The 12349-nt window shown below is 39.8% G+C and overlaps 1 protein-coding gene across 5 annotated transcripts in view; it reads right to left on the bottom strand.

Annotated features, from left to right (window-relative positions):
• Positions 1-12349, bottom strand: part of FGF12 (fibroblast growth factor 12) — a 648489-nt gene that overhangs the window by 29745 nt on the left and 606395 nt on the right. For all 5 annotated transcript variants that reach the window (XM_073626389.1, XM_073626388.1, XM_073626387.1 and 2 more), the window contains one exon: positions 7397-7595. In XM_073626389.1, the coding sequence (XP_073482490.1) occupies positions 7397-7595 (199 nt within the window). The remainder of the gene's footprint in view (positions 1-7396; positions 7596-12349) is intronic.

The following is a 12349-nucleotide window of genomic DNA, read 5'->3' as shown; positions in this document are numbered from 1 at the left end:
GATGTCAAGCGTGTGTGGTGGAAACCAGTTGAGGAGTACAAAGACAAGTGTGTCTTGCCTACAGTCAAGCATCGTGGTGGGAATGACATGGTCTGGGGCTGCATGAGTGCTGCCGACACTGGGGAGCTACAGTTTATTGAGGGAACCATGAATGCCAACATATACTGTGACATACTGAAGCAGAGCATGATCCCCTCCCTTCGGAGACTGGGCCACAGGGTATTATTCCAACACGATAACGACCCCAAAAACACATCTAATACAACTACTGCCTTGCTAAAGAAGCTGAGGGTAAAGGTGGTGGACTGGCCAAGCATGTCTCCAGACCTAAACCCTATTGAGCATCTGTGGGGCATCCTCAAATGGAAGGTGGAGGAGCAGAAGGTCTCTAACATCTACTAGCTCCATGATGTTGTCATGGAGGAGTGGAAGAGGACTGCCGTGGCAACCTGTGAAGCTCTGGTGAACTCCATTCCCAAGAGGGTTAATGCAGTGCTGGAAAATAATGTTGGCCACACAAAATATTGACACTTTGGGCCCAATTTGGACATTTTCACTTAGGGGTGTACTTACTTTTGTTGCCAGCGGTTTAGACATTAATGGCTATGTGTTAAGTTATTTTGAGGGGACAGCAAATTTACACTGTTATACAAGCTGTACACTCGCTACTTTACATTGTAGCAAAGTGTCATTTATTCACATATAAAAGAAAAGATATAATAACAAATTTACAAAAATGTGAGGGATGTACTCACTTTTGTGAGATACTGTATATGGAATGGCATAGGAAAGCTAAAATACATTCAGAAATACAAAATAGAAAGAATTCACAAGCCCAATTCCAAGAAAGTTGGGACGCTGTGTAAAATCTACATAAAACAGAATGCAATGATTTGTAAATCTCATAAACCCACATTTTATTCACAATAGAAAACATAAAACATGTCAAATAAGTTCATGAGAAAACATACCATTTTAAGAAAAAAATAAGGTAATTTTGAAATTGATGGCAGCAACATGTCTCAAAAGTTGGGACAGAGCCATCTTTCCCACAGTGTGGCATCACCTCTTTTTTAATAGTTGCTGGTGTTTTGGGAGAGGAATGTTGTCCCATTCTTGCCTGATATGGGATTCAACAGTCCTGGTATTTTCAATTGGTGAAAGGTCTGGACTGCAGGTAGCACAGTTAAGCACCTGGACTCTTCTACTAAAAAACCTTGGTGTTGTCATAGATACAGTATGCAGGTTAGCATCTATGCTGCTGAAATATGCAAAGCCTTCTGTGAAAAAGATGTCTAGATGGGAACATATGTTGCTCTAAAACCTGAACATATCTTTCAGCACTGATGGTACTTTTCCAGATATGCAAGCTGCCTTTTCCATACACACTAATGCACCCCCATACCATCAGAAATGCAAGCTTTTGAACTGAGCGCTGATAACAAGCTGAGAGATCTCTCTCTTTTTAACTCCAGAAGATGGGGCACCCATGGTTGCCAAAAAGAATGACAAACTTCAGAACAGTTTTCCACTTTGCAACCGACCATTTTATTGAGCTTTGCTCCAGAGAAAAATGTGGCCTTTTTGGATCACATTTAGATATGGCTTCTACTTTGTATGATAAAACTTTACTTTCACAGACAGTGATTTGTGAATGTATTCCTAAGCCCTTGTTAGTACCACCTACTTTGCCAACTTTTTGTTGCCCTGTCCCAACTTTTTTGAGACGTGTTGCTGCCATCAATTTCAAAATTACCTTATTTTATATGTAATGTGTGTGTTCAACATAAAATGACCTAATATGTTACATAATGTGTCCTTCCTATCTTCCTGGACAAAGTTCATAATGTAATATAAAGCAAGATTGGAAGGATATTGAGCACAGTGGTATACATAGTAAAGAAAAAGAGGCAGCACAAAGCAAACTTTATAGCCTTTTTACAATTTTGTTTAAATGTCTTGTCAGGCCACCATTGGTTCAATTCTGTAGCAGAACTGCAGAGATAATGGTTGTAAGTGGCCCCTGTCAGTGGATAGTCATGGACTGTATGTACGTACATAAAAACAAAAGGCATACTGACTCCAACACATGAAGTAAAAGGACTGGATATGTTTGGTACAATATTTATCCTGTTAAAACTGAGGATTGTAGCTATCTGGGAAGGAGACCCAGGTCTCAAAACTGCTTTCTGTGCACTATTCTTTTACCTTTAAAGGTAATAATGGTATGCCATGTGTGGTGAAGAAAGCAAATTGATCTGTATGAAATGGTATCACTAATCATGAAAATCTGTAATAAGAAAGGAATTTACAGACTGCACACACCAGTGTATTGCAGTAAGTATAGGAATGCTAGTTGTCATAGAATGACAGTAAGGTCCTTCAACCAAGAGAGCTTAACTGCTCCATAGATGACTGTGAATAGCTTCTTAGTAATGCATTTTAGGTTTGCATCACCCCTCCTTGTTAAATGTTAACGTATGCATGTTTAGAGGCAGAAAAAAAAAAAAGTCAAATGCCTGTGGGTAGGGTGCAGAGTGGTGCGCCAGTGGCAAGGAAAACACTTAGAAGCCGTGGTGGATTCAATTGGTATATTAAGAAAGTCCCAACAATGTACAATCAGGCCCAGTGGGTTGGTACAGCCAACCAGGGCCACTTGTACTCTTGAAGTGATGCTGAAAGCTTTTGCAGCTAGGAGCGGATATGCAGCCTGGCCGGTCCACATTCAAATGGGAGGCTTCCTAAGTAGAGATAGCTTAGTCCCTGTACTTTCCCTCCCCAGGAACCTTTCCCTGTCGCTATGCACTGTCCCTGCCAGGCGGAGAACCTACCTCTACACTAGCCACTCGCACAAAGAGTGCCAAACCCAGGAGCCAGAATCTTAACTAGACACTGGCCTGACCCAAGATGGCCGCGAAGGTCACGTGGGGTGTCAGAATAGGGTGACCACAGGAAGTCATAGAGGAACCAAGCTCCTCACAAGATTCATTCCCCCTTCTGCAATGCCACTTCAGTCAAGCACTAACTATAGCGGGGAGTACAGACTGCACCTGCCTACACGCTCTTAAAAAGTCTTTCAACGCCCAGCGTGCATGAGGTGTTAAAGTGGTTCTAAAGGCTGGCCATTTTTTACCTCAGTGTATTCCCTGCATTAAGGTAAAAAATGTCCCTGTATTTGTATTGCCTCCTCACCCCTCTGTATACTTACCTAAGCCCCATTGATCCAGCGCTATGACCATCTGCAGATGCTCTGTCCTCTTTCTCTCTCTGCTCACAGAGGCAGCAGCAGGACCCACTGGCTTGTGCTGCTGTCAATCAAATCCTGTGAGCAGAGAGTGGGGGGCAGGGCTTAGCCACGCTGCATGTGTCAATAGATGCACACAGCTTGGGAGTTAGACCGCAGATGTGCCCCCATAGGCAGTGGCTTCCTATGGTGGCGCACCGAGAAGTGGAGAAGCTGAGCATCAACAGGGAACCCCAAAAGGGGAGGTTTGGGGCTGCTCTGTGCAATACCATTGCACGGAGCAGGTAAATATAACATGTTTGTTATTTTTTTACAAAAAGTGAAGAAAGTGACTCTTTACATGGGCAAAGTAAAAAGATCACATTGATATTTAAGGATTCTATAATAGTTACTTGGGACTCTTAAATACTGGAGTTGGGAAAGGCTACCATACAACATATAGTATAAGCTTGTTGAAATAAGGAACATATAAAGGATACATAATCCACAGCAACCAGATTTCAGTTTATTTAAAGTGATATTAAAGGTGCACTTTTTTTTTTCAAAAATAACAAACATTTCTTACTTACCTGCTCTGTGCAATGGTTTTGCACAGAGCAGACCTGATCCTCCTCTTCTTGGGTCCCCCACTGGCTCTCCTGGCTCCTCCCCCCTTCGAGTACCCCCTAACAAGCGACTTGCCAAGGGGGATACTCGTACGTGTACTATTGATGCAGATAGTGTGGCTCAGTCCTTCTTCACTGGATTTGATTGACAGCAGCAGAAGTTGCTCTCACAAAGTCCAGTGAGGAGGGAGAGAGAGAGCAGCACCATTGCTCTTGTGCACAGCACTAGACCGAGATCAGCTCAGGTAAGTATTTAGGGGGGCTGGGGGGGATCTGCATATAAAAGGTTTTTTACTTTAATGCAGAGAATGCATTAAGGTAAAACTTTTGCATTTAGAACCACTTTAAATCAGATTTTTGAAAGATAATTTCTGATTGTTTGCTATGGTTTTTAAAACACACACATTCATTCTCATGTAAATTTTAAAAAGAACTATAATATATATTGAAAAAAGTGGTGCAGCGCTTATAAAATACAAGTCCAATAAATGATAATAAAGTTCATGAAGAGTCAAAACATTTCTTAAAAGGTATACTGGTATGCCGGATAGAAAAAAACGTCACCAACACCCAATAGTACTGACTCATAACCCAAATAAAGGGTTTTGCACAATGTATGGTCAATTGCTAGACACAGCGATCCTCACAAGCAGATAAAACCTCTCCACCAATGGTATGCTGATCATTGCACAGGATCGCTCAGAGGACCAATAGATGTAACCCACCTCAATGCTGGTATTCTCAGGGATAAAGAGAAAAATCCTCATTGCGCAGACATCCAATAAAATATATTTTATTTAATAAAAATGGTTACACTCACCGGCGTTTCCAACCAACAAAATGGCAGCTGCTTCCCGGATTATGTTTGCGTCACACGCTCCAGCTCCTCCCTACGTGTTTCCTCATAAAAAGACGTTGTCAGGGGCGTGATTGTGCAAAACCCTTCGATTTGGGGTAGGAGTCAGTACTATTGGGTGTTGGTGACAGTTTTTTCTATCCAGCGTACCAGTATACCTTTCAAGAAATGTTTTGACTCATGAAATGGTATCACTAATCATGAAAATCTGTAATAAGAAAGGAATTTACAGACTGCACACACCAGTGTATTGCAGTAAGTATAGGAATGCTAGTTGTCATAGAATGACAGTAAGGTCCTTCAACCAAGAGAGCTTAACTGCTCCATAGATGACTGTGAATAGCTTCTTGGTAATGCATTTTAGGTTTGCATCACCCCTCCTTGTTAAATGTTAACGTATGCATGTTTAGAGGCAGAAAAAAAAAAAAGTCAAATGCCTGTGGGTAGGGTGCAGAGTGGTGCGCCAGTGGCAAGGAAAACACATAGAAGCCGTGGTGGATTCAATTGGTATATTAAGAAAGTCCCAACAATGTACAATCAGGCCCAGTGGGTTGGTACAGCCAACCAGGGCCACTTGTACTCTTGAAGTGATGCTGAAAGCTTTTGCAGCTAGGAGCGGATATGCAGCCTGGCCGGTCCACATTCAAATGGGAGGCTTCCTAAGTAGAGATAGCTTAGTCCCTGTACTTTCCCTCCCCAGGAACCTTTCCTTGTTGCTATGCACTGTCCCTGCCAGGCGGAGAACTACCTCTACACTAGCCACTCGCACAAAGAGTGCCAAACCCAGGAGCCAGAATCTTAAATAGACACTGGCCTGACCCAAGATGGCCGCCAAGGTCACGTGGGGTGTCAGAATAGGGTGACCACAGGAAGTCATAGAGGAACCAAGCTCCTCACAAGATTCATTCCCCCTTCTGCAATGCCACTTCAGTCGAGCACTAACTATAGCGGGGAGTACAGACTGCACCTGCCTACACGCTCTTAAAAAGTCTTTCAACGCCCAGCGTGCATGAGGTGTGAGGTGAGGTGAGGTTCTCATAACTTTATTATCATTTATTGGCCTGGTATTTTATAAGCGCTGCACCACTTTTTTAATTTCTTCCATTGTACCCAGCAATATTGTGTCAGCTGCTGTTTATTTAGTATTTAAACTCAAGCACAACAGATTTGTATTTTATAATATATATTATGAATTACATACATATATAAGTTATAAAAATCTTCCTCTCTATAGCAATAGAGACATAACATCATCTGTACAATAATATATATGATAGAAAAGAATGAAACAGTATTTGCCTGATAAACAGCACGTGACAAGTTATTCACCCGCTATAATCTCAAAAGAAGGTGGCTGTTCTGGGAATTACAACCAGCAACACCGGAACAAGCAAAATAAAAGGCAATCTGTCATAGACTGTATGAATAACTAAATGCTAGATATCACTATGACTTATGTCAAACAACATTACTTTCTTCAGGCAATGAAAGCTTTAAAGGTTCACAAAGATTTCATTCCTATGTCAGTGTTTATTACAAGCCCATTACCCCCCTGTAGACATACATAAAGCACCCTGGACTGAAAAGCTAAATCTATCCATTTAATAACAGCTATAAGGAGAACAATTTATGGCAAAGCACTTCCTTGAACTGCAACCATTTGGTAAAGGTTCGAGGTGACATGTGTGCTTATACTTAGGCTGTGTTAGACGTATTACAGCAATTTCACTCCCTGCATAAATCAGCACATTAAACATACCTAAGCAGACACAACACTTAACTCTGTATGTTCTTCATGGGCTCCATATTGCATCTGCATAGTTCCCTGTGTATCCCATTTTTAATTTGTTTGCATTAAAATTCTATTATCTTCTCAAATACACATATTCAATGGCACAGGTGTGCACAGCCTATTGCATGTGGGTTTGGATCCCAAAGCTCAAAAACATATGCATGTGTGTGCATGTGAATATACTGTATACTAACAGTGTCAGTAGAGCAATGGATGGTATCAATAGGACAGAGATTGGTGTCAGTAGGGCAGTGGACGATATTAGTAGTTTTTATTTGTATTATTTTATTTTGTATTATTTTTTACAATTTTATTTTTTGTATAGATTTTTAGGAGCCCTGTTAAGGGGGCTTTGGTGAAATATCAGGTGGCTAAACAGGGATGATTAGGGTGTACCCAGGCACACCCTGTGTGCATGCCTATGTTCAATGGGGTGTAGACAGCCTTGACAATGGCAAAGATATTGCTCTTTCACTATTCTTGAAATGTTACTGGCAAACCTGTATGTACTACAATGCCCTGTTTGGCTCCAATATGCAGCTCAATGCCATAGCTCTTAGCCTCTTATTATTGTCCTTCAAACACTATGAAGAAAACAACTTTGCAAAAAACATTTCTCATAAAAAATAAGTTTGATGGAGGCCGGGAGCATGGCTCAATTACACAGGGCCCTTATGCAAAATGTGAACCTTTTTCTTCTAACCTTTAAATACTTTTTCAATACAGACAAATTAATTAACATATCATGAAAATAGGGAAAATAGTTTAAGTATTCCTCACTCTGAGCTTAAATTAGGCCATGGGCATTTAAATTCTGCTACCCATAAATAGCTAACCAGTTTGTCTTTGTTTTATCAATTACACATTTTTACCTATAGGATAAAATAATAAATTCTTACCTTCTATAGGTTTTGGTACAAAATGTGATGATGGTTTGGTCTTTTTCACTCGGTTGCCTTTCATTATCTGACCCTCTTTACTGAGTCCCAAGAACCATTGACGGCCAGATTCCTGTTGTCGATAGAGTGTCGAGGAATAGATGACATAATAGTTTTCAAACACAGACTCCTTAAATTTGCATTCTGGTGTAAAAATATCCTATTATTGAAAAAGAAAAAGGATGAAAAATTAGCACTCACTAAACAGATTTTTAAATTTTATTATTTAGGGTTTTTGTTTTGGCATTTCAAAAACAAAAAGGCTGTGATGAAAAGATGACAGCAGGGCTTTTTTGTGTTTCTGTGTTAAAGAATAGGTGCAGGTACTTATCCTCCTTCCCCCTCCGGGCCACCCTTCCCTTTGCTCCTCATCTTTTTTCAAAAGCTGTTTTTAACAGAAATTCTGTGCCCCGGCTTCTAAAATAATACTGGATCAGCAAAATCCTACATAAATAGATGGAAATAGATGACATTGTGAGGTTCATTTACTAAACCTGGAGAATCGAAAATCTGGTGCAGCTCTGCATAGAAACCAACAAGCTTCCAGGTTTTATTGTTAAAGTTTAAAGTGTTACTAAACCCACAACAGTAAAATCAGTCTGTATATGTAGTAAAGCATGCTTGTATACTCACTGTATAAGCTAAGGGGTTAATCCTCTGCATTGTGTATAAAGGCTGCTTGATCTTGTATGCACAGATCCTCCCCTCCCTGCACTGTCCCCTGGACAAGTCCAGATAAGATAGAGCCTTTGGAGTCAGGCTGCACCTGCTCAGTTTGGTGTGCATTGCTAGAGAGGTTTTTTTTTCTTGGGAGAGTGCATCTGATCAGCACAGAGCCAATTGACACTGTCCAGACAGAGGGTCAGGAGCCCTGCAGACTCATAGGTCAGCTCACTGCAGTATGAAAACTCCTCCTACAAGCTTTACCAGGAACTGATAGAAATCGCAAGACTGCTATATACTGCTGATGAGAAAAGTTAATTAGCAGTATATATTTACTAAAATAATTGCATTCCCATGTTCTGTGTACTGTGGGAGACCAGATTTAGTGAATGCAGGCTCCTGGGTTTAGTAACACTTTAATTGAACAAGTTGAAGTTTTAAGCTGATTGGCTATCATGTACAGTTGCACCAGATTTTGCACTTGCCACTTTTAGTAAATCTCCCCCTGTATGACAAGTATGGTAAAAGGAACATGTTTTGTTGCCCATAGCAAATAATTAAAATTCTTGTTTTATTTTCAGACAAGGGAGTTGGAAGCTGACTGTTTGCTAGGAACAAGATTTTTCTCCCACAGCACACTTCTCATACATCATTTTAAGACTGAGCTTTCAATAAATGTGGCATAAAGAGGATGACAGGCTGTACATCAATGTTTCTCAACTCCAGTCCTCAAATACCCCCAGTGGGTCGTGTTTTCAGGCTTTGCATTATTTTGCTCAGGTGATTTGATCAGTTTCACTGCCTTAGTAATTACCACAGCCATTTCATTTGAGGGAAATCCTGAAAACCTGACCTGTTGGGGGTACTTGAGGACTGGAGTTGAGAAGCATTGCTGTACATGATACCCTGTTCTGCTTCAGCTGCCGTCCAATCCAAAGGCATGCTGAGACTTGTAGTTTCCACATGCTGCAGAACACCTACTCATCCTATTAACCCAGCGCACTACAGCTCTGAGCATGCTTTGTACTGTGAAAGGCATGTTGTGAAGAGCAGCAACAGAGCCTCAGCTTAACGACCTTTCATATAACCTATCCATTGTCATTTCAGTTCCAGACTGGACTTCCCCAGGGTTCCTTCATCCCTCACAGAGATAGCTGACTCACTTCTGCTACTGTGGCTCCAGCCTCTCTGCCCTTGATCTGCGTCTAAAGGCTCAGTATCAGCCATGGTCATCGGCAAAATCTGTATAAGTAGGAATAAAAAACTAACTAATGAAACACAAAAAGGTAGAACAAAATGCAAATAAGTATACTTAAAATGTTTTAAATGTAAACTTATTTAATAAAAATACCTGTCAGATACAGTGTATTCATAAAGTGTTCAGAGCTCCTTCACTTTTTTAATTTTGTTATGCTGCAGCCTGATACTACAGTTGTTTAAATTCTTTTTTTTTTCTCCTTAATCTACACTCAGTACCCCATAATGACAAAGTGAAAACAGAACTTCAGAAATGTCTGTGAATTTATTAAAAAGAAAAAAACTGAAATATCACATGTACTTAACCACTTCAATACCAGACACTTCCTGCCCAGGCCAATTTTCAGCTTTCAGAGCTGTCACACTTTAGCCCTGTACACACGATTGGACTTTCTGAAAGGATGTCAGGCTGTTGGCAGACAATCCGACCATGTGTATGCTCCATCGGACAAATGTTGTCGGACTTTCCGCCAAGAAATGTTGGCTAGCATGTTTTCAAATTTTCCGCCAACAAATGTGTGTTGTCAGATTTTCCATTCGTGTGTACACAAGTCCGTCAGACAAAAGTCCAAAGTACAAACACACATGCTCAGAAGCAGAAGCGGTCGGTCTTGTAAACTTTCTTGTAAACTAGCATTCGTAAAGAAGAATTAACATTTGTGATGCGGCAAATTATGAAATCTCCAAATGCAGCGCACATTCTCTTCTTCTTTAATAGGATAATAATGAAGCTGCGTTGCTGGTGATACTGATGGAGTTATTACAAACTAATTTTCAAAGGGGTTCTTTTCTAGTGATATCAAGAAAAATATTATTATTTTTTTTTTTTGTTTTTTTTAATTTGTGCAAGTTACCACAACACCATTATCCCCTAGTTTTTAAGAACAAAGATACAACTATGTTGGTGTCCCTTGTCAATTTCACATTGTATTTTTTAAAATGTAACTACCTACTCCCAAACTGTCAAACTGAGGTAAAACACATAGCCAAGTATTATACTACACAATTTTTTTTATTGTGCATTAAAAAAATTTAAAAAATACAATTAGACAATTAGAACTTAACCAAAAAGTGCATTCTATGCATCCAAAAATATAAAAAATATAACAAATCAAATCATTATTCAACCAAAAAAATAATGTGAAAGCAATAACTCCAAGGCCAATAATAAATAACACATTATCTCCTTCGATTCCAACAATGTCTGGTTGACGAACGGCCGTTCAGAAACGAACTGAAAAGCATGAAATGAAAAGTGCAAAATGAAAAGTGCTAAATGAAAAACGCGAAAATTAACAAATCAACACTCACCAAACTTCCACTAACATGAAATTAGCAGAAAGAGCCCAAAGGGTGGCCTCTAAAGAGCAGAAAAACCACGTAGTACGTCTAGTACGTCATTACTTTCGGAATTGTTGGCCAACATTTGTGTGACCGTGTGTATGCAAGACAAGTTTGAGCCAACAACCTTCGGACAAAATTCCATGGTTTTGTTGGCGGAAAGTCCGATAGTGTGTACGGGGCTTTAGAATGACAATTGCAAAGTCATGCAACACTTTACCCATGAAATTTTTATAATTTTTTTTCATACAAGCTTTCTTTTGGTGACATTTAATCACCATTGGGATTTTTATTTTTTGTTAAATAAACAAAAAAAAAGCATTTTCCTTAATTTCTGTTATAAAATTTTGCAAATAAATAATCTTTCTTCATAAATTTAGGCCAAAACCACAAACTATACATACAGCATCTGAAAATTGGTCAATCCTAATGTACCGATGGCCTCTCGAGGCCCAAAAAATGCCAAAAGAATACAAATATCCCCAAATGACCCTTTTTTGGAAAGTAGACAGTCCACGGTATTTAGTAAGAGGCATGGCATGTTTTTTGGAAGTTATACTTTTTTGTCACAATTGTTTGGAAAATTATGAAATTAAAAAAATGTTTTCTTTTCAATTTTTTTTTTATTTTTTGCATACTGTCACCAGTGCAGTACAGCATCATCATATAATTGGTGTGGGGGTGAGCAGGGATACAGTATGTAAAAAAATACATTAAAAAATGAATAATTTGTTTTCAATTTTTTTTTCTTTTATTGTTTTTCTTTTTTTTAATATTTTTTAACATACTGTGACCAGAGCAGTACGGTGTTACCATGGTAACACTGTACTACTCTGGGGAGGCAATAAGGATTTTTTTTTTTTTTACACACTGTTATAAGCAAGCATTTTTACTGAATTAAATAGATTTATTCAGTGTGTACTGTTGTGACTGGCCACAGATAATCCCATGCTATTGATGGGCTCTGATTGGCCCTGTCTGTATCATATGATCACTGTGACTGAACACAGAGATCAACACAATAGTACACAACGAATGGCATGAATCAAAGCCATTCATTGTTTAAAATGTTCATGTGTTCTGCTTTGATTGGTCACAGTACACATATGGTACACACCATACCACGAGGGTCCCTCAGAACCCTCACATTATGAGAATTATAACGCTCATAAGGGTAACCCTCTCCGTCACCATTTAAATCAAAGAGGTAAGGGGCCCAGGAATGCACAGAGAGGACAACGGAGTGGACCCCCCGCACGTCCACACTCACAAGGTGGATACGGGGGACCTCCACCCAGTTGGGTGGACTATAGGGATAATTATAGACATAGTCGTCCTGTGTATGACTATGCCCCTAGAACACCTATTCAGATTTACAATAGGTTTCAACCGTTACAAGATAGAAACCCTAGAATTACCCCCCAGAACCCCTATATATATGCCAATAGGGAGGAAGACCCCATTAATAGATCCCCCTAAAACTACAACCATAGCCATTCAGGGCCCTCCTATCACACGGATTTTCCCAGAGATACAGACCAATACTCAGAAAGTCCAGAGCAAGGAGAGGCACCAGAGGGGGAAGGCAGGCTCAAAGCCAAAAGAAAAAAAACTTAACCACCACTGGCATATTTAATTTGAGTACAGTTCAAT

Source organism: Aquarana catesbeiana, linkage group LG04 (assembly GCF_042186555.1).
Source record: "Aquarana catesbeiana isolate 2022-GZ linkage group LG04, ASM4218655v1, whole genome shotgun sequence".
Taxonomy (NCBI): Eukaryota; Metazoa; Chordata; class Amphibia; order Anura; family Ranidae; genus Aquarana; species Aquarana catesbeiana.
This window is presented reverse-complemented; position numbering and strand designations above follow the sequence as displayed.